General features: G+C 48.9%; 2 protein-coding genes across 2 annotated transcripts; both read left to right on the top strand.

The window, feature by feature from the left end:
* The first annotated feature begins 224 nt into the window (after positions 1-224).
* LOC131664675 (uncharacterized) lies at positions 225-7,427 on the top strand. Its single transcript, XM_058935978.1, has 17 exons — positions 225-283; positions 357-631; positions 704-900; positions 971-1,193; positions 1,300-1,403; positions 1,479-1,578; positions 1,909-2,019; positions 2,106-2,261; positions 2,327-2,365; positions 5,655-5,957; positions 6,037-6,233; positions 6,304-6,523; positions 6,614-6,717; positions 6,787-6,886; positions 6,948-7,058; positions 7,146-7,301; positions 7,363-7,427. The coding sequence occupies exons 1-17, from the start codon at positions 271-273 to the stop codon at positions 7,411-7,413; spliced, it is 2,460 nt and encodes an 819-aa protein (XP_058791961.1). The 5' UTR covers positions 225-270; the 3' UTR covers positions 7,414-7,427.
* Positions 7,428-16,105: 8,678 nt separating this feature from the next.
* Positions 16,106-20,324, top strand: LOC131664676 (collagen alpha-1(III) chain-like). Its single transcript, XM_058935979.1, has 6 exons — positions 16,106-16,211; positions 16,753-17,415; positions 17,937-18,082; positions 18,614-19,420; positions 19,969-20,213; positions 20,312-20,324. Exons 1-6 carry the CDS (start codon positions 16,115-16,117, stop codon positions 20,313-20,315), a joined length of 1,962 nt encoding a protein of 653 aa, XP_058791962.1. The 5' UTR covers positions 16,106-16,114; the 3' UTR covers positions 20,316-20,324.
* Positions 20,325-21,177: the final 853 nt, after the last annotated feature.

Raw genomic sequence — 21,177 nt, forward strand, 5'->3', positions numbered from 1 at the left:
TTACAGCGAATGAAATAAAAATTTAACGAAGCACGCTCTCCGGCGTCTCGCATATACAACTAGAATACCGAGAAAATATTGTATATCTGTTCGAGTAATGCATGAAGCATATCCCTTTATTTCGCAAAATACATGAGGTAACATCGTATAATACACTTCAGTTGTAAGAAACATCGATGTATAATGCATTGAACAGGCACTAGCCCGAGCCCAGTAGTGGATGTGCGTATTGGCCCTCGTTGGCAGTACTGATCCAAGTCTCCCAGTGCTATGGTCTCCCAGGGTCAGTCCGTAGCATTTTTAAAATCTAGTGTGTCGTAATTGAATTATACTAATATACGTTTCTTTAAATATAGACAATAATTTAGGCCAAAATGAAAATATCGAAAACTATCTTTACTTGAAAATGCTAAAGTACATTGGCTTTAATATCGACTTAAGCGGGCGGCATCAAGTTGTGGGTCGGACAATATTTTTAAAAAGGCTACCGGCTTTTCTATGTATCGCTATGGGGTCGTGCGCAGCATTCAGTCAAGTGATCCTTATCACGGAAACGATGAAAAGTCACGACTATTACTTGGCGACGCAGGTTGCGTGTCACTTTTTTTCTAATGTGCTGTGCTTGTCGAAGGTATCATAATTGGACTCCTGACAGCTATAATTACGTTTGGCGTTGGAAATTCGATAATAAGTTTGAGTTTAGGGCTATCGGACGACAACTGCCGTCAAGCAATTGAACACAGTCATATGCGAATTAACAGACATTTGGCGAATGCACGTACCACGAACTCAAATACGCGATAACATTCTGCAAAAAGCTAGCCGAATCGTGTGGATTTGTAGAATTTTCATAGCTGCGTGTTGTCTTGGAATTTTGAGTGTTGAGTGGCCGGCATTACGGTGAGTTGGAAAGGTAACAAAAAAAAAAAAAAATGCATCTACGAGCATTACAAAGTGATGGCTTTTATAGGAAACTCTTTTTATTGTATATTCATCGAGACAATGTCAATTACACAATCGATTATAGCCAGAGAGTTTTCTGGATAAAGTATCCATTTGAAATAAACGATCCTAAAACTTATTTTTACGTCGTACTGGAAGAACAGTACTTACTTTTTGGCTGTGTTTTATTTTGGATTTGCGGAGATACCGTTTTTGCTCAGTTAACATCGCACGCTTCGTTACAGTTTGAAGTGAGTCGAAGAGTATTTCGATTTTCCAATGATTTCTAAAGATTTTCAGATAATTTATAAGTACAAGTCTGATAATGCTTTGAAATTACGATTTAAAAAATTTTAGATACTACAGCACGATATCAGTGCTCTGATGAATGATGAATGCTCCGATGCAATGTTAAAAAGAAATTTGATTGGTTTTATCACAAGACATTCAAGACTCCTCAGGTATGCATTCGAATATAAATCATTCTGTGAACGTGCCTTTCAAGTGATAAATAAAAAACAATTATATGATCTTAGGATTTGCGATCTCATTGATGATATTTATAGTCCTATAGTATTAGTAGCCGTGGTGGTTTCCAGCATCAATATGTGTGTTAATATGTTCGAACTCGGCGAGGTATATATAAATATATGCATATGATATTTCACTTATATTCAAAGGATCTTGTATGAATCATTCGTAATTAAAGCAATTTATATTCAGATAAGGGAACGAGTAGGCAAATCGGGATAGCTGAGCAATATTAATGACAACTTCCGAACCAAAAGACGCATAACCGATTTCAACGTAGATTCATATTTCTCTCGGAAAATGTCAATAAACCTATAATACAAAAATATTTTATGCGAAACATATCGCCGCTACTCCGCTTTTCTCGCCCGTTCCCTCTATCAAAAATACCTGACAAAGATCGTGTAGTATTAACACAATATTTATACTTAACAGACAGTTAATACTAAGCAATACGTGAATGCATGCTTTCATTTAGTTATTCTGACTAATACATTTTTGCAAATGGTGTTTTACTGCGTTTTCGCTGAAACATTGACTGCGCAAGTAAATATCATCGATTACTGGATTCAATTCTCAAAATTCACACGTTAACCTTTGATTTTTCTTTTGCAATTTTCAATGTCAATCAGGTAAGTGCCATAGGTGATGCGATGTACAACAGCAATTGGACAAATAAAAATTACAAATTCGGAATGTACGTAAACATGCTTATTATTAAGTCACAAAAACCATTTCAATGCACGGCTTTTGGATTCTTTCCAATAGGACATGTACGACTGACAGTGGTAAGCATAACTGCGTGGCGATTTTCAGTTCGAAATTTATATTCGTAATTTTACTGTACACTTAGGTTCTCAAGACAGCATTTTCATACTACATGATGCTACGGGCAACAACTTGACCAGCGGATCTATTTATCTATGTTACAAATGCACATTGGTTTCCATAATATAATAACTTTCTACAGATGTAGATGTAGATTCTTTTTACTTATATGTATTATGCTATTAATACTAATGCGTGAATCTTATGACGATGGAAAAATACGGCTCATACTGATTTTAGACAGATTTTAAAAAGACTTCTCATTTTATTTGTTTTTATGCGTAAACTTTCTTGCTTTCGCAAAATCACCTATTTCTGAAATAGATATACTTTATCCATGTGTTACTTGACATTTCGATTTTCTTAATGTGTCGAGTTTAAGCATCAGTAACACTTGTAACTGAAAATTGGCGTTGTCCCTCAAAAGATTCAAACTTTGCGCGATACTCCGTGCGAACTGATTAAAATCTCGTTCCACACTCGTGGTATCGAAAAACGAAGTTAGACACGTGCGCGAGAAAGTAATTTCAGCCTCGTGTAGTCTCTTCACCCTCGCTTCGCTCGAGCGCAAACGTCTGCACGAGGCTGACCATTATTTTCTCGCACGTGTATCGAAACGTGCTAAGTTTTAACTTCAATTTTTTCCAAGGATAACTACTCTGGAATGACGTGTTATGCGATATTACAACTTCAGAGTTATCTTTCAAAATAGCTACGCCAAAATGTAATAATATGTATTTCCCTCTTAGTAAGAAATGTACTGCATCACATCGAACCAGATAAAAATTTAACTAAGCACCCTCGCTGGCAGTAAAAATTGCCACGTAGCTTGCATATGAAACTAGAATACCGCAAAAACATTGTACGACTACTCAAATAATAATACATAACACGTACCACTTTGCTTAGCAAAATACACGAGGCAACAGTGTATAATAATATTCAAATACAAGAAAGGCTAGTAAATAATCCATTGGAAGGACAGTGCAGCAAAAGAAATATAGTGGATGCGCGAATCGAATAATGAAATGACGCTCTTAAAAATTTAATATGGTGTAAGTAATACAGCTTACCATAAATGTTCGCCTTGTAGTTGAGAAGTTCGTTCGCTGTACTGATCCGGCTCTCTTATAACGCTATGCCCACCCACGGTTCGTCCGTAGCACTTGTACTTGCAAAACTTGTCTGTTTCCCCTTTAGAATCTACTGCGTTATAATTGAATAAGACAATTATTTCGATTCTAGTGTGCGTTTCCTTAAATACAAACAACAGCGTCACTCAAAATGAAGAAAATTATTAAAAACTACCTTCAGTCGAAAATGCTAATGTATATTGGCTTAACATCAGCATACGTAGGCATCAAGTTGTTGGAGAGGCAAATTCTTTGCAAAGGATACAGGCTTCCATACGAACTGCTCTGGAATTGTTTGTGGAAGTTAGTCATGTGATCCTTATGATAGATGAAGCAATGAAATCGCACGAATATCACTCGGCAACGCAAGTTCTGTACTAGTTCTTTTTTAATGCGCTCTTAGTATTAGAGGTATCGTTAACATAATTCTAACATTCACGCTTGACTTTCAAAATTATGCAATAATTTCAAGTTTAGGACTATAGAACGGCAACTACTATCACGGAACTGTACGCAGTATTACAACAATTGGCAGATGTTTGTCCAACATCCATACGCTTATTTGTCGCAATAACAGTATTTCACGTGACGATATCTCAGCTAATCAGATCACGAATAAAATGTCATTTCAACACATCCGTCACTTTTTTATAAGAGGAAATTTATCGAATTTCGAGATACCAATTTTTCATTACTTTCTATTTTTAATAATTGTCAAATAGATAAGTACCATAGGTGACATAATGTGCAACATGAATTGGGCAGATAAAAATTATAAATTCGAAATATACTTCAGCATGCTTATTTTAAAATCTCAAAAGCCGTTTCAATGCACAGCTTCTGGCAGCTTTTGGATTCTTTCCAATAGGGCATGTACGACTGACAATGGTAAGCATAGCAAACTGGTAATTTTCATTCGAAATTTTTATATGTAATTTTGCTGTGCACTTAGGTTCTCATGACAGCATTTTCATACTATGTGATGCTAAGAGTAACAACTTGACTAATTGATATTTAGATAGTATTACAAACATTTTACTATGAATATTACTAATATGGATTTTGAAGAATCTTATATTTATATAAAAGAAACTTACTAATGAAGTGCAAAGAACTTTTTATCGTACGTAGCTATCCACTCAATATGAGTAAGAAAAATCAAGCTTCTTTGACACTATCAAACTTTGAATTTCAATTTTGCTAGGTCACGATTTTTTCTATACTCGTGTACTTTGTGCATTCCTGTAAAAAAAAAAAGAAAATACAATCAGTAATAAAAATAATTGCCCGTATCAAATGTAATTTAACTGGTATTTACATTGTTTTATAGGAATTTCATTAGCCATGAATGATAGAGATACAAAAATTTTTAAACATTGAATTTTTAACTGATAAGTATCTACAATAGCATCCACGATTAAAATAGAAATGTTAGATATTATTCATATTTTCTTTTTTAAAAGCACTGTATAATTCAGTTTTGGTGAAAAAAGCCTTCGGGATATATGAGAAAGAGGGTATCAGTAATTTCCACGAGAGCTTAGAAAAAATCAAAGACATATGGTTTCGTTGCGAATGAAAGATTAACATAACCCTTGATCGAAATACATTTTTACAATAAGAACACAATAAAAAGATGAAAATTGAAAAACGATGTACGAAACTCGGAGCAGATGGTCGAAGGTAGAGATACAAGAGCGCACTGATCCCCTCCATCGGCTTTACTACGTTCAGTCTTCGTGATAGAAAAGACAGCAGCGTACATAGAGCAAGGTTGATCATAATTTAATGAAGCTTCTCTATGCCGGTAGTAATGTATACGTCCAGACTTCTTGCATAAAATGCGTGCACAATGCTCACCCTTTTCGTTTTGAAAAATGCATGAGGCAACAATAAGTATATGTGTCCAATGCTTAGAAGGGTGCCCCCCAACGTGCTCATAGAAAAAGAAAAACTGAAGAAGAGTATGGATAAGTGGTCTCTGATATTTAACAATTAATGAGCGGTTTGGAAAGACGAGAGTACGCGTACTAACGACGCAACGTGGGCTTCCAGTTTGACCAGTCGACATAATAGTAACTCTTTGGCTGCGTTAATCCAAATATTGTAGCACTATGGACACCAAAGGTTATTTTATTATACGTAATTTTATAATTGGTTTCCTTTGAATACTCGGTATACTCTTGATATTTATAATAATCATTTGAACCTTTCTTAAAGTCACAAAATGTTTTCTGTAAGTTAGGTAATGGACAGTCTCATAATGTCGACATTGAACAATATTTTTCTTTGAACTTGAAATTATTGTATTGCATGGGGTTCAACATCAATTTACGAGAAAGTAAAATTTTCAAAGAGACGAAACTTCTGCAGAAAATACCAGCTCTCATAGTGATAGCCTTAGAAGTATACGGCTGTGTTTGTCAAGTTTTTCTGATCGTCGATGCAATGGAACATCGTGAGTTATTTTTGGTATCTAGAATTTGCAGTGACTTTTTCAGCAATATATTATGCTTTTCCAAGGTACTATTAAAAAACGATTCTCTTGCTTTTAAAGAATTTTAAGCGTATTTCACACGAGCAACCGTGTTCGCAAGTTTAGGGTATTCGGCTAGTGATGGCTATAAGAAAGATCAATTCGCTGTTGCAAGAATTAGCAGCCTTTTGGCGAGAATACGTGCCCCAGCATCGAATTCGTCAGATCATTTTGAAAAAAGCCAATAATACTAAGACCTTTTGCCACTTGTTCTTCATGATGATATTTGTCGGGGTTCCTTCTTTCAGCTTCTCTTCATTACGGTCAGTTTTATAGCATTGCTTTCTTCGTTCATTATTCGTATGCCGATGCAGCTAAAGGAATAGATTTTAGAAATTTAGTTTTACTGTTCGTGCATCGGAACGAAGCAAACAACACCTGCGACTACGAGAGGATTTTCTTCATAACATATCCATTCGAAATACAAAGTCCGATGACTTATTTTTTCATCATTCTGGAAGAGGAATACTTACTGCTTGGCTGCGTTACATTCTGGGCCTGTGGTGATATACTATTTGCGCAGTTAACAACGCATGCTTCTTTGCAGTTCGAAGTGAGTTTTGATAAATGTCGAGTCGTTAGTTTGACGTATTCGCAAATTATTCAAAAATACTTGCCGATGATTATCACTGAAAAATTCTAGATATTAAGCGATGATATTGGTTTATTGATGAAAAAGGAAAAGCCGAGTGCCTCATTAAAAAGGAATTTCATAGGTCTCATTAAACGACACAAGCAACTTTTAAAGTGAGTTAATAAATGAAGCAATATGCCAGTTACAATTTGCATGGTGAAAGACGATAACTTAATTTCCAGTATTTGCGACCAAATCGAGGACATTTATAGCCCCTTAGTGCTAATTACGGTGATTCTATCCGCAATAAATATTTGTGTTAACATTTTCGATCTGAGCGAGGTATCGTCACTTATATTACTTTAAAGTTTCATTAAAACAAACTGATATTCGTGTTACTTAGACAATCAATACTAAAGACTATGCGACTGCAGGAATTCATATTTTTCTGTTGATTAACACAATTTTGGAAATCGGGTTCTATTGTATTTTTTCCGAAGCACTTACGCAGCAGGTAATTGCTATTTTTAAAACGACATTGTTCATTCGTGTCGCATATCCAAATGATCGCTGATATTGTTCACTTTTCCGCATGAGCCAGATAAGAGCTGTAGGAGACGCGATTTATAACAGCAGCTGGACGGATAAAGATTATAATTTTGGAATATATGTGTACATGCTTATAATAAAGTCGCAAAATCCATTCTATTGCACAGCTTATGGATTCTTTCCTATTGGACATCAACGACTAACAATGGTAGGTAAAATTCGTTTCGGACACTTTTCAGTCACAAGACTAATCTACTATATGTGTTTAGGTTCTCAATGCAGCATTTTCATATTATATGATGCTTTTAACGACAACTTAATACGCAGATGCTACCGTGATCGTGATTATCGTGATATTTGTTAATCCAAATTTCGATGTGATTGAGTATACATACGCGCACTTTTTGGAACATTTGAAACGAGCAATTTTAATAAATGTTGTATACACGACGTTGTCTTGCTTGCTAAGCCCGACATAAGCACGCAGCAGTTGCTCTTCGGACGCCCGGTCTTTCCATTCGATACCCGTAAAAAGACGAGACTTGTCGGTGGCTTCCCGTTCGAAATGTTGCTCCGCGGGCGCTCGTCTCTTTTCGTTTTGTCAGGTACGAGAGCAACCCCGTCGCCAGTGGCTTCGTGTCGTATGGGATGCGCACCCCCTCGATCGATACACCGCGCAGCAGCAGCAGCAGCTCGCGGACGTTCGATGACACACCGTCGACAAGCTACAAGATGACGAGCGTTGGGCTTTACGTCTCGTACCTTGTTCTCCAAGGCAGCAGCGGGAAAAGAGAGAAAGGGAGAAAAAGATGGGTAGATACGCAGCAGCAGCCGAGCAGAAGAGTAAGAAAACAGATGTATAGTCTTCGCCACAGGCATGGGGCTAACGAGAGGGTTAAGTGCGATCTAGTTGACAGTGCCGATCCGCCAGTCGTAGCGATCCAACGACTCTCCAGGAATTCATTGCATTCAGCAGTAATTGTCGGTCGTTGCTCTCGCGCGGCAAGGTCGAGAGTTGACTTTAAAAGCCGTCGTTTGCGTAACAAGCTGCGGTCGGATGTGAAAACATAGCAACCGGTTGCGCCGAGGACTAACTGATCGATGGAAGTGCGGACGAAAGCGCGGAACGAAACGACGAGGAATAAGCAAGGATTCGCGGAGAGGGTGTCGGAGAGGTGGGCAAACGCTGGCCCGTGTATTCGCGCGAGAGCACCGTCCTAGGCGATCCGATTAGCGCTCGCGGCGCGCTACGATCCGCGTTGACGAGATGAAATAATGCGCTCGGCCGCCCGGCCGGCGCGCGCACGTGCGACTGCGGCGACCTTGACCGCACGCGCGCATCGCGCACTCGCGCCCTTGCAGTTTCGCCTGTACCGTAAGGATAAATCAGGCCCGCGCTCGCGTCGCCTCCTCGCGTCATTAGCCTCTTATTGCGAGCTAATTGGCATGCGTCGTGTACTCATCGCCCTACAAAGCGCGCGCGGGGTCAACGATCCTCCGGTCTGGATCGAGCGTGCGAGAACGCGAGCCGAGCATAGCCGCGGCGTGTACCATTGTGTTAGTCAAATTCCTGGCTTTTTTTTCTTCTCAGTTCGGCAAGAAGAACACAGAAAAGAAGGGGATTTCGATAAGATCTTGCTGAATTTCGGCTTGACTGACTTTGCGGTTCTCCGGATGAATTGAATTGTCCTTTCCTTTCGTCCATCTTCTCTTTTTATCGTTACTAAGCTAAATTAATTGTTACCCTTAGAATCCAATCTTAATAAATAATAATAAGACATTAATACCTTAAATTGAGTGGACGCGCGGGTGTTTTATTTTTTGCCGTGGCTGTAAAATCAAACGAGCGCCAGAGTCGTTATACCACCGGATATTAATGTTCAATCAATTTATATAAGCGGCAACTGGTTCCACGATGATTCATGCTCAGACGTAACGAAGTAAAACTTAATCAAGCCGACTGAAAAAGGAGGCAGAGGAGGCGCGCGCGCGCGCACGCACGCGTTTGCTGCTAAATAATCTCTCGCGTCCACGGTGCGAACTCAAAGTGGCAGCGTGGTGTTTACGACGACAGAAGCCCTCGGCGTCACTCGAGGTTTCGCGACTTGTGTCACCCCGTGGCCACCGATCTTCTCTTCCTCGGCGGAACGCGTCTGCTATTCGATTCCACAACGCGTCGCCTGCGTCGGACGATCGGTCCGCGACGGCCACGTTTGCCGACGCGAATCGAGGCAGCCAGGCGCGACGCGTCGCCACCCCGCGGCAAAGCACGAGCGGCCCCCGTCGAGACAAATCCGCACAAAGTGAAAAGTCACCGAGGCGCAGCTCCTCGTCGGTCTCGCGCGAGGCCCAGGGGCCGCATTCCTCAGCGCCGTAAGAGGAGACCGGCTCCGGCCCGCGAGGGCTTCGCGGCGGAAACCGAGAGCGGCCGAGATTTGGAGGCATCCGCGCGTTTCGCCGAGGCTCTCGCCGACGTGTCGATCGTCGCGCCACCCGCGCGGGATCCATTTGCATCCTGCGAGCTGCCGAGTCACGGAGGCACGCAGCGACGCGAGTACCCGGCTCCTCGTTCGTCAATGCGCGGGTAACGAGGTAATCGCGCGCAGGCTGCCCTCGGCGCGACAATGCGCGCGGACAAGAGCGACGCGATCGGTCCGTCGCGGTGGCGCGGCCTCCTCGTTATCTTCGCTCGCGCGCGAGGATCGTCGATATGATTTGCGAGGCTGTCGCGGTGAGATCGTTCGACCGCGCCTGCGCGCCCTTCGTTCGGCGCTCGCGCCGCGAGCGACCGATAAGACGCACGAGCGCACTTACGCCTGGAGATCCGCGCGCGCATATCTTATCCCGGCCGCTTTTCAATTCCGACGCGGGGCGCATTCCTCTAACGAGCGTGGCGACTGCGGGCGCTGTCTTTATTATTGCCGGGGAGGGGGGACGCGCGTTCGAGCGGGCCCTCCTCGAGAATCGCGCGCGTCTCCGTTTTTTGCGAGAGCGACGTCAACAGGGCCCTAATTACGGCCTCTGCCGCGGTAGTCGTAGGTAAAGTCGCCTCGCCTTTAATTCGGCGCGCGGACCAGAGTGCAGCCGTGAAAAGGCAATGGGGTGTACGCGCGAGCGTCAAATGATACGCGGACGGTGCACGCGAACGCGAGGCACTCGACTTTCCTCTTTTGTTTTCGTCGTTTCTTTCTTTGCCGCACGCGCAGCCACCTAATTACCGATCGCTCGTCGAGCGTTGAAATTCTTACTCGCGCGCGTGCGAGACGCGTCGTCCGCGACGGCGCTGATCGACGCACGCGACGGCTTTTCTTCTCGCCTTCGCGCGCGTACATCTAAGATCGAACGTTTTAACGCTGGTAAATGGAGCACTCGGCTACCATGTCGCTCGATAATTGGAATAAATGTAACCGGGTGGATCACGCTTACGGGAGGGAAATGCCGGCGGACCTCGAAAAACACATTTCAATCGTCGGTTTCTCTGGAAGTACCTCGTCAAGTGGCCAATCAGCTGAGCGCTACCGGCGTCCATTGCAATTACCGCACCGAGTATTCAGAGTGTCGAGGCGCACGGGAGTAACCGACGATTAAAACCGAAAGTCATTATTCGCAGCTGGCATTTACACTGTTATTTCCGATACCGACGAAACACGCGAACTCGCGCCGCGCAATTCGACTTTACGCAACCAACGGGGCAGCGGAGTCTGTTTCAATTTGATATTTCTTTTTTTGTCGCCGAGCACAATGGGGTGTCAAGCCGAACGCGACGGCGTTCCAAGCCGCGAGCTTTATCACTCGGCCGGCTGTATTTTTCTTTCTCCGCCGCCTCTTTTACCGTTGCGTTCCTGGCGCGTGCGCGTATGCGCGCCGAACCTTTCTCTCTCTCTCTCTCTCTCTCTTCCACGAGAGTGCGCGCGAGCTTTCTTTATCCCCGTGGATGGATAAGAGTGGAGACTTTTTTTTTTTTTTCTTTCTTTTTTTTGGCCAACTAGCGGTCCCGCTATCTGTTACGTATTTACGCAGCGGCCGTGCGCGTCTTTGTTAATTACGCGATGGACTTTATTACGGCAATCGAGATAAATCCAATGGAAAAAATGAAAGAGCGGATTTTCCTTATGGCGGCGCGGCTTATGAATTTCGCGAAGCCCTTTCGCTTGGCCACTCGCGATACGAGAAATACCGTTTCGTGGGCTCGGTCGGTTATCAAAGGCAAGGCGGGAGACGCGCGCGTACGAGTCACAGTTAGCTCAATATTTCACTCTCGGCGCTTTGCGATCTGCTTTTCATTTCAAGAGTCGATCGGCCGAAATTCCCTCGCCGCTACGCCAACCTGCTGAATCATCTCGGAGCGACAATGGACACTGCGATCTCGATCATTGATTTTTTCTTTCGTTTTCTTTTTTTTTTTTTCTGGCGTGCAAAAAATACTCTCGGCGTGCATCAGAGAGTGCAACTGCGGCGAGAGAGGGGGCAGCAAAAACATCCGTTTTAATTGATGACATAAATTCGAGCCGACGGCGTTGGTATTTTTCTCCAGTCGGCCTGCCGATTGAAGCACTCGGAGGGAAGAGTCCCCGAAGCTACTTGCGCGACACGAATCTTTCATTAATTTATCCTTTGCCGGCGCCCGGCCCTCGGGCAAAAATCTCAAGTCGCGCATGAAAGCATCGATTAATTGGCGAGGCATTCCCGCCGTACGCGAGGGGCAAACGGGTCGACAATGCGCGCGGCGAACAATGCAAATCGGACAGCACCGAGTCTCGAGTTGTCGACGGCCGCACGTCCACCAAGGGAACAATGGCGCGCCGCGATATTCTCACGAGTGTCAAAGTGCAAGAAGCTCCTATATATAGGCGAGCGCTGGAAAAACCAGCCACCCGCGGCGAGGGACGAGGCGCGCAACGACGCTCGGCCATAAATCTCGGAGCTCGCGGCTTCCGATCGGCTTCTGATGGCGCGCACGGGAGTACGTCAGTCTCGCGCGTCGCCGCGACAACCGTTACCGCGCTCGGCGCTGGAGGAGAGTAGGCGGACCGTCCGCGCCGACGGGAGGACAGGTGTAGTCGCCCCGAGGGCCCGCGCTCGCGCGCGATCTGGCCGCGCGGCAAGGCCGCTGAGACAGGTGTGCTCGGGGACGGCCGCCAGCGCGCAATTGCCAATGCCCTTTTTTCCGCTGGCCCGCGAAGATATACGGCCGAGTCGCGGCCGAGAGACAGAGAGAGAGAGAGTAGTGCGCATCGCAAATCTCCGGCATTGTGCCGAGAGGGAACAGGTTGGCGCTGCCCTTATAAATCGCAGGCCGCATTCGCACGCGAGCGCCATAGATCTGTCGCGGCGGTTATGAGATTAGCCGCCGTAGGCGTATCGGATGTACCGCTCAATTCGACGCGATTATTTATAGCGTAATGTGTTTGCTCAAGGCGCGCAGACGCTTGATATACGCCGGGAGGGCGGCTTCCCTCGCCCCCGCGCCGCGCACGCGTCTCTCGCCCGAATTTCGACGGCTGCGCGAGCTTTGCTTTTTCTCTCCTTCTCCCCTTTCCTTTTTTCTTTTTCTCTTCCTTTGTTTGCCCACTCTGGACGTGGCGTCCGCGCCGGCGCGCTCGCGAAAACAGGAGACCGAGTTTCTTACGCGCGAGGCACAAAAGCTCTCCCTCGGCGAGACGCGCGGCGCCTCCGCTCGCTCGCGGCCTCGGCGACCATGCGCACGGGCGTCAAGGTCGAGGGAGCCGCGCTCGCTCAAATTATTGAACTCCCGACGGGATTATCGACGAGTGTAAATTCGCCTTTATCGCGATTCACCGTAAGTGCATCGTTCGTAATAAAGTCGCGCGAAAATTCTTGCCTCTCCCGCACGGCACTCGCGCGGTTGTGTAACTGTATGCAGATATTTCGAGGAAATAAAGAAAAAGGCAGGAAAGAGCTAATGTAACGGGGCGCCTACGCGTTCCGATGCGCCAAATTAGCGGCATTTTCGGGAGAATCTGGGCTAACGGGTCCGTTCTGATTTTTATTGTCCTGACTCGTTTCGCCCGGTCATTTGGCAGACGAGAATCGGCATTTCGCTGCGCGCGCGCTCCTCTTCCTTATTGCCGACGGACCTCGTCCCTGTCGGAGCGACGCGCGATTTATCCACGTCGGGTAGTCGCGGTTATTTTGACAATGTCCGTATATTAGAATCTTGCATACGGAAACCATTGCGATAACTATCCGGCGAAGTAACGCACCCGCGATTCTCCTTCCCCCTCTCGGCCGAAGAATTTATCCGCGCGGATCGTCTCATGCCTGTGGCTCCTTTTTTTGTTACTTCTATTTGGGAATAACACAGCTCGAGGATGATAATAAAATTCTTATCTGCCCAGGCGGCGCAGCGGCCGGCAGCTCCTTCTTGCCGCGAGTAAACTCGTTTTTAGAGAAGGCGACGTGCTCGCGGCGTCGAGGCGGCCGCGCAGAGATAAGTAATTGAATTTATCCTCCGCGCGCGTTCAATAAAGTTCCGCGAACAATTACCGCGGCACACGACGCTGTTACGGCACGGGAGCGAAATATCGGCGGACAAAGGCCGCCGGCGGAGCGCTCGTCGAGGATGTCGATCGCGAGCGACGAATCGATTCCGCGCGTCGGGGAGCCGTAGCTGCCTGGCCGGCGCGTCTCGCTCGTTTTGCGCCGTGACGCGGCAGGCGCGAGGCGCCCATATCGCCGCGATCGCGCGTCGCCATGCCGATAGCGGGCTATTCCACCCTCGTTTTTCCTCGCCCCTTGCTCCCCGGCGAGAGCGCATACCTCGGCTCGGCTTATTAATCGCCGGAGCGGAGCTCATAAACGAGCGAGCGAGGAACGAAAAAAGGAACGGGCAGCGCGGAGCAGGCGAGAAAGAAGCGTAGCTAATTTAACGCCGCGTTAAACTTAGCCGCGGCAGCGTCGTAGAACTTCATTACCGGTGTAAAATACAAGGATATAATCTGGCCGGGGGGAGAACCAGTTGCCGGGCGCACGCGCGCGCGCGCGAGAGAGAGAGAGAGACAGACGGATGGATTTTCCTCGCGGCATCGCTAATAACGTCGACGCGCCGTGTAACACTTGACGGATAACTCGCGAGCCGCCGCGTGTTTGCACCCGTTATTAATGAGGGAAGCTCGGTTCCCCCCTCGCTCGCGAGGCGAAAGGCTCGCTTTCATCTCGCGACCGATCGGCGCGTTAGCACCTCGTCGCGAAGATTCACACTCGCGCTAGAGCTTTCGGACTTTTGCGAATCGTCGGGGACGAGACCGGCTCCCTTCGCTTCGATTCGAACCACGAGGCGCGGCCGGCAATGACCGCGCTCGCGCTAATTCGTCGCGAGAGGGCGGCCCAACTACGAGAGAGCCCGGGAAAAGAAGCGACGAGCGAATTTCGAAGGGGTCCGCGATAATCGCCAAGGCGACGTTCGGTCCGGTTCGACGGTAGCGCGAGCGACCAGCGGTCGACGACGACGACGCGTCGCCGCGCGGACGCGCGCTCGCTCGGACAAAGCGGCCGAGCGGCGCTAATGCCCGCGCGTTAATCGCGGCTGAGACGCGCATGACACCGGTAATGCGGATGATGCCCGAGCGGCGGCTGTGCGCCCGTAATCCCCGACGCACGGCCGAGCCGCGAGAGCGAGCGTCTTGACTCGTGTCGGCGCCGGCCGATCAACGCGGCTCAACGTGACGCCTCGCAATTAAGCCCCCGGGTCGGCCTGCCCCTTCCTTTTCTCGGCTACAGCTTGGCGTTCCGACGCCAACGGCAGCCTGACGGCTCACTTTAATTGCTCGCGCCGAGCGCGCATTTTTCGGAAATCTAAGCGCTACGCCGAGCGGCGCGAGTCGCGTAGAGCGCGGCGTGTCGTTAGCCTCGCGTCCTTGGCAAGCTCTCCGGCTTTTATGACGCGCATATGCATCGATACGCGCGAGAGCGAGAAAAACACTCGAGGGCGCGCGCTATCTCTCTCCCCCTCTCGAAAAGTCGCTTTTTGCCGAACGCCGACGGAGGGGAGGGGGGCAGGGGGCAAAAAAGCTTCTCACGCGAGAGACACGCGACTTAAATGGCCGGAGCTTTGCGAAAACCAGTCGAGCGAGTGCGCCACTGGCAGCGCGGTTTTTCCAAAGTCAATCAGCGACACGAGAGAGAGAGAGAGAGAGAGAGCACGCGTATGCGCGTCCCGAAGAAAACGAGCAATCGACGGAGAAACAAGCGAGGACGAATTCTCCGAAGATAAAATCCTCTCCCTCTCTCGGTTTCCGCTCATTAGGATCATTTAGCGCATTATCTTACGCTGCCGCGAGCCCGCGCGGCTCGCGCTAATCGATCCCGCGGCCTATCCGTCCTCCTCTCTCCCCTTTGCCCGGCGCCGCTTGTACGGCCCCGTCCTATCGGCGACTTCTCCGCGCTTTACGATAGCGAGGTGCGCGCGGCCGCTGCCGTTCGCTTTCTCACGACAACGCGGGGCTCCCGACGACGAGGAAAAACTGCACGAGCGTTCGCGCGCGTCCACGACGATAGCCGCGCAAGGCAAGCTCGTTAATCCGTCGGGAGAGCCGAGCGCTCGGCCAGGTTATCGGGGATGAACGCCGCGCGGCACTTAGGAGCTTTTCTCGGAAAGCCTCGGCAGGGGGGAGGGGGCAGCTCCAGGCGCGAGCAGCGCACAAAAGGACGCTCGCCGTAAATCCTTAGCTTTTGATTTGATTTTTTTGCTCGCGACTCGCAGAGAGAGAGAGAGAGAGAGAGAGAGAGCATCGCGAAGCCGCGCGTAATTGGGATCCTGAGCGAGAGAGAGGAGAGAGAGAGAGAGAGAGAGAGAGAGAGAGGACTCTCGGTTGGGCCGGTAAGTCGGTGCGCGAGCGTGGTGGGGGATAGCCCTATTTAAGCCCTGGGTCAGCCATGGACCAGCGCATCTTCAGCCGAGACGCTCTCTCGAGCGACACACTTGTGCATTGTGAATTTGGTTGTTGTTGTTTTTTTTCTTTCGGTTCGTTCGGTCGCCGTACCTCGCTCTCGTGCACAAAGATGAGGCTCGTCGTGATCGCGGCGCTGTGTTTCCTGGCGCTGGCCGACGCCAGGAGAGCCATCAGGAGCCGAGCCAGGCAGTTGCGCAGGAACGAAGGTGAGTCTCGCCGATCGTCCGCGTTCACCCCCGCGGTGCCGCGACGCGGGCGGCCCGGCGCGCTCGCGAGGGAGAACCACTCGCCGCAGCTCGTTCTCTCGCGACTCCTTTTCTTTTTCCCCCTTCGGGGATTCGTAATGGGCCATTGTCTCGCTGCCATAAGCCCGACGCGCCGCTTGTAATTGGCTCTTTGAAAAGCTCGCGATGTACGCTCGTATGCTAATGCCAAGGGAATTGAATAGCTAATGATGTAATTAAGGTTTCGAATTCTATTCGGAGCTTTTTTTCCTCGGTTCGCGGATGGCTTTTGAATTGAATGCGGAGGGCGCGTTGCATTGTCTCTGCCAGCTCGATCGATTATTATTTTTCCACGCGCGACTTTCCTCGGTGGAATTTTTCTTCTTTTATTTGCTCAGCCGCCAGTTCTCCCGATCGAGTTCGATGACGAAAGCGCCTCGTCGCTCTTCGAAAGAGATTCCCTTATTCCGCTTAAGGCTTTGCGTAGGAGCGATAAAATAAAGATTTTGCCCTCTCTCGGCAGTTAACGCGGAGCCGCAAGTATGGGATCCGCAGATAAGCCCCGTGGAAGGGTTGCCAGCGGCAGCGATTGCAGAATCGCGTCAGTTCAGCCTCTTCCCGGGTTACGGAGGTCAAGGTGGTAGTTATCCTGGCCAAGGCGGCAGCGGTTACCCCGGACAAGGCGGTGGCAGCTATCCCGGGCAAGGTGGAGGCGGCAACGGTTACCCCGGACAAGGCACCGGCGGTGGTCAAGGCGAAGGCGAAAATCAAGGCGAAACCGGAGGTCAAGGCCACGGCGGCGGTACCGGCGGTACCGGCGGTACCGGCGGTAGCGGTGGTACCGGTAGCTCGGGTGGTACCGGCGGTAGCGGTGGAACGGGTAGCACCAGTGGCACCGGTGGCTCGGGTGGTACCGGCAGTACCGGTGGTACCAGTACCAATGGTGGGGGCGACGGGGACAACGAAATTCCCAGACCTATCCCCGGCAAACCCAAGCCACAGAGACCCCCAGGCTGCTTGAAAGATCGCGGACAATTCCCGAGTCCCAAAAGCTGCGCCCACTACGTCAACTGCTGGGACGACACCTCGGTCGAGGAAAAGTGCCCTAACGGGCTGCTATTCAACGAGAAGAAGGCCTACTGCGACTTTGCGGACAATGTCAACTGCGGCAACAGACCCAAGCCTGGCAGTGAGTTGTCTACTTATTTGTTCTTTTTCTTCGGTTGTTCGACATCTTAATGACCATCGTGATTCCTTTTAAACGTCGCATTGTTATTGAAATTAGTAGCATCCGAAAGCAGACGGAAATAACCGTGCGCAAAGTCCGTGGGCAAAAAAGATTCTTTTCGTTTCGGTATTACTTGTTCGCTCGAGATTCAGCCGAACGCGAGCGAAAAAATTCTGCTGAAAAAATACACAAAACTCGACGCGTCTATGTGATAAATCACGTCTACGGCGCAAGCCTAATTTCCGAGTATCTTCGTGCCGCGTATACACTCGGAATGCCAAAAGCGAGCTCGAGCACACAAGGGAACGAGCAGAAAAGAAAAGAGAAAAGAAAAGAAAAGAAAAAAAAAGAAAAAAAAAAAAACGAACGAAACGGAGAAATATTAAAGAAGGTCGGACGGACGAGTGAGCATGTTAGCCCGGACTCCTCTTTTTGTTGCTCGACTCACCTCCTCTTGTCCGCTTTGCTCGCTGCTACAGAGCCCCAGCAGCCCGGCGGTGGCTCCAAGCAATGTCCCGATCCGTTCGGCAGATACAGGAGCCCGACCAACTGCTCCGAGTTTTTCGTGTGCGTCTCCGGAAATCCCATCAAGTTCAATTGCCCCGAGGGACTCGTTTACAGCGAGGTAAGTTTATGCCGCTCGTTTAAAGCTCGCTAACAATCGTCATTCGCTGCCCGCGCGAGCAGGTTTCTGCTCTTTCGTCTGATGTATCGCGCTCTTATGCAAATCTCGCCAAACTGGTAATGCCTCGATTATTTTGGTACTCGGCTGACCGCGCTGGCGCGAACGGTTTTCCGGGCTACGGCGAAACTCGTCAGCCCCGATGCTGTCTCGCGCGCAGATGGACAGCAAAATTAAATCGCGACGCGCCAGCGAACGCCTCGTCGATCCGAGATAGCGGCAAGGCGGCCGAGTTGAGATGCGCGACGCGATTTGGCCCAGCTAAAAACGTTATCCGCCGCGAGCGGACAAGTTTCTTAATGGTCCGTGCAGTTTGCATAACTTTGAATAAATACACGCCGGCGAAATGTAAATCGACGATTTCAGTCATGAAAACGCGCGTAAATAACGATTCAATCTTTCTCGATGTTATTATTCAGTGTTACGCTCGACCAAAGAGAAAGAAATGAGTAGGGCTTTTTTTCTTTCGTTCAGGAAACGCTTATTTGCGACTGGCCCTCTAAAGTGAACTGTGGCAATCTGCCGACGCCAAAGCCACCCGCCCCTTCGAACGAATGGAACCAAGGAGGCGGTGGTAACCAAGGCAGTGGTGGCCATCAGGGTAGCGGTAGCCACCAAGGCAGCGGTGGCCACCAGGGTAGCGGTAGCCACCAGGGCAGCGGTGGTCACCAGGGCAGCGGTAGCCATCAGGGCAGCGGTAGCCACCAGGGAGGCGGTAGTCACCAGGGCAGCGGTAGTCACCAGGGCAGCGGTGGCCACCAGAGCAGCGGTGGCCACCAGGGCAGCGGTAGCCACCAGGGAGGCGGTAGCCACCAGGGAGGCGGTAGTCACCAGGGAGGCGGTAGTCACCAGGGCAGCGGTGGCCACCAGGGCAGCGGTGGCCACCAGGGCAGCGGTGGCCACCAGGGCAGCGGTGGTCACCAGGGCAGCGGTAGTCACCAGGGAAGCGGTAGCCACCAGGGAAGCGGCGGTAGCCAGGGCAGCGGCGGTAGCCAGGGCAGCGGCGGCAACCAGAGTAGTGGTGGAAGTCAAGGAAGCGGCAGCAACCAGGGCAGTGGTGGAAGTCAAGGAAGCGGCAGCAACCAGGGCAGTGGTGGAAATCAAGGAAGCGGTGGTGGAAGCAATAATGGAGGCGGTGACAATCCCAACCCATCGTATCCTCAGCAACCACAGGCGCCCAACCCATCGAACCCCTACAACCCGAACAACTTCTTGTTCAGAAATCAACATTTCTGGCAACAGCGACAGGCCAGTCTCGACGAGGACATTCCTGCCCAAAAGGTTCGTTAACCCCGAGAGCGCGCCTCTCTCTCTCTCTCTCTCTGTCTCCGTCGGCCCCCCTCCACTCGACGCTCTTGCCGCCTCTCACGCTTCGTTTTTGGCAAGTCCGCGTTACTCGATACGCGATACCGGCTCGTGCTCCTTTTGCCGCACCAGAGAGATCGTTTGCTCCGGCTATCTCGCGCCCAGCGGAGGTGGATTTTTATCGCGCCAGATACTCTCGGACAGCCCGTTACGCGCACCTCCTCCTTCGCTTCTTCTTCCTCTCTGTTTTGCTCCGCGGGTTTGTTCTCGGACGCGCCTTCGCGGATTCTTTCCTGCTCCTTCGTAAACATTCCTTTTTTTCTTTCAAGAGAGAGAGAGAGAGAGAGAGAGAGAGAGAGAGAGAGAGAGAGAGAGAGAGAGAGAGAGAGAGAGTCGGGCACCGCCGATCGATCCTCGTGAAAAATCAATTGGCGCACACGCATAATCCGCTTAAGAGGGTGGGGGGAAGCTCTCGCTGTTAAATAACCCATGAAAGCTGACGAGAGAAAATGGCCGATCGGCAGGACGAGGAGATCGGCGAGGAGCTGGAGGTCTCGACGATGGCCAACGGTCCCTGGGAGGTGTTCCACACGATTCCTCAGGAGTTGACCCAGGGACCGTGCGAGAACGGCGAGATTCACAGACTGACCGAGTCGTGCTCGAGCGTGGTGGTCTGCAGGAACCGCAGGCCGCAGCTCGTCAACTGCCAGCCGGGTTACACGTACGACACGCTCACCGAGTCGTGCCGACCCTTCACCGTAGCCAAATGGTAAGCGCTGCCGTGTCGCGCAGCAGCGACGGGCGAGCCGATATAACGAGGACGAGATAATCACGCCTTGCCCTTGTTGCCTTCTGCTTGTTTTTCAGCTAGTTGAGAGACTTGAGCGCAACTGCGAGAGACACGCGACCGACTGAGAGAGGATGAGGAAGAACGAATCTCTTAATATTAATTATTTTATTTGATAGATTTTAAGTGATACGCGGCTCCGACGTTCTTCGATCAAATGGAGAACGGCTCTTAGTTATTATTTATATTATAATAAATTATATGCAACATTTTGAAACGATGCCCTTTATTTTGCCGCAACTCTCTCTCTCCCACGCGCCCTTCAATTGTATTCCATTTCCATGAAATGCATTTGCAGTCTCCTCGTCTTGACCATATTTACTCGTTTACCGGTTTTTATCACATTTTAGCCTGAGAACACTCCTCTTTGGAACAAAGTGACAAATAAATATAAAGCTCGAATATGAAAAGTTCATTCGTTCATATTGTGCAGAGCTCTTTGTATCCGTGTGCACTCGTGCATTTTCAAAAACTATTTTTTTTAATCGTTCAAACGCACTCGTGTAAAAAGACTTGAAAGTCCAAAAGATTTGAAATTATGCGTGGGTCTGAAAAAAGTCCCGCATGAAACGGAGGCAACGAAGCGCGTCAAGCTTTTAAGCACTATCGCGATACTCTCGAAGAGCTCCCCGTACGGCAATTCAATTAAAGAAATATTTTGCTCGACCGTTATCGAAACATGTACGCTCACTTACACTCGCGGAGCACTAAAATCCAAGAATCCTAAAAGCAAGCCAGCTATCATCATTGCGAAATAATTTACTTCAAAACTTGTCTGTTTTGCCGTCGATGAAACCTTAGCTCGTTGTATTTCTCTATGGAAATTAGAGCGCGGAAAAGTTGATCTTAAAAATACACGCATTCCAGTGTCCAACAGCCAGCCCTT

Source organism: Phymastichus coffea, unplaced genomic scaffold (assembly GCF_024137745.1).
Source record: "Phymastichus coffea isolate CEN01 unplaced genomic scaffold, Cenicafe_Pcof_1.1 PCOF00044, whole genome shotgun sequence".
Taxonomy (NCBI): domain Eukaryota; kingdom Metazoa; phylum Arthropoda; class Insecta; order Hymenoptera; family Eulophidae; genus Phymastichus; species Phymastichus coffea.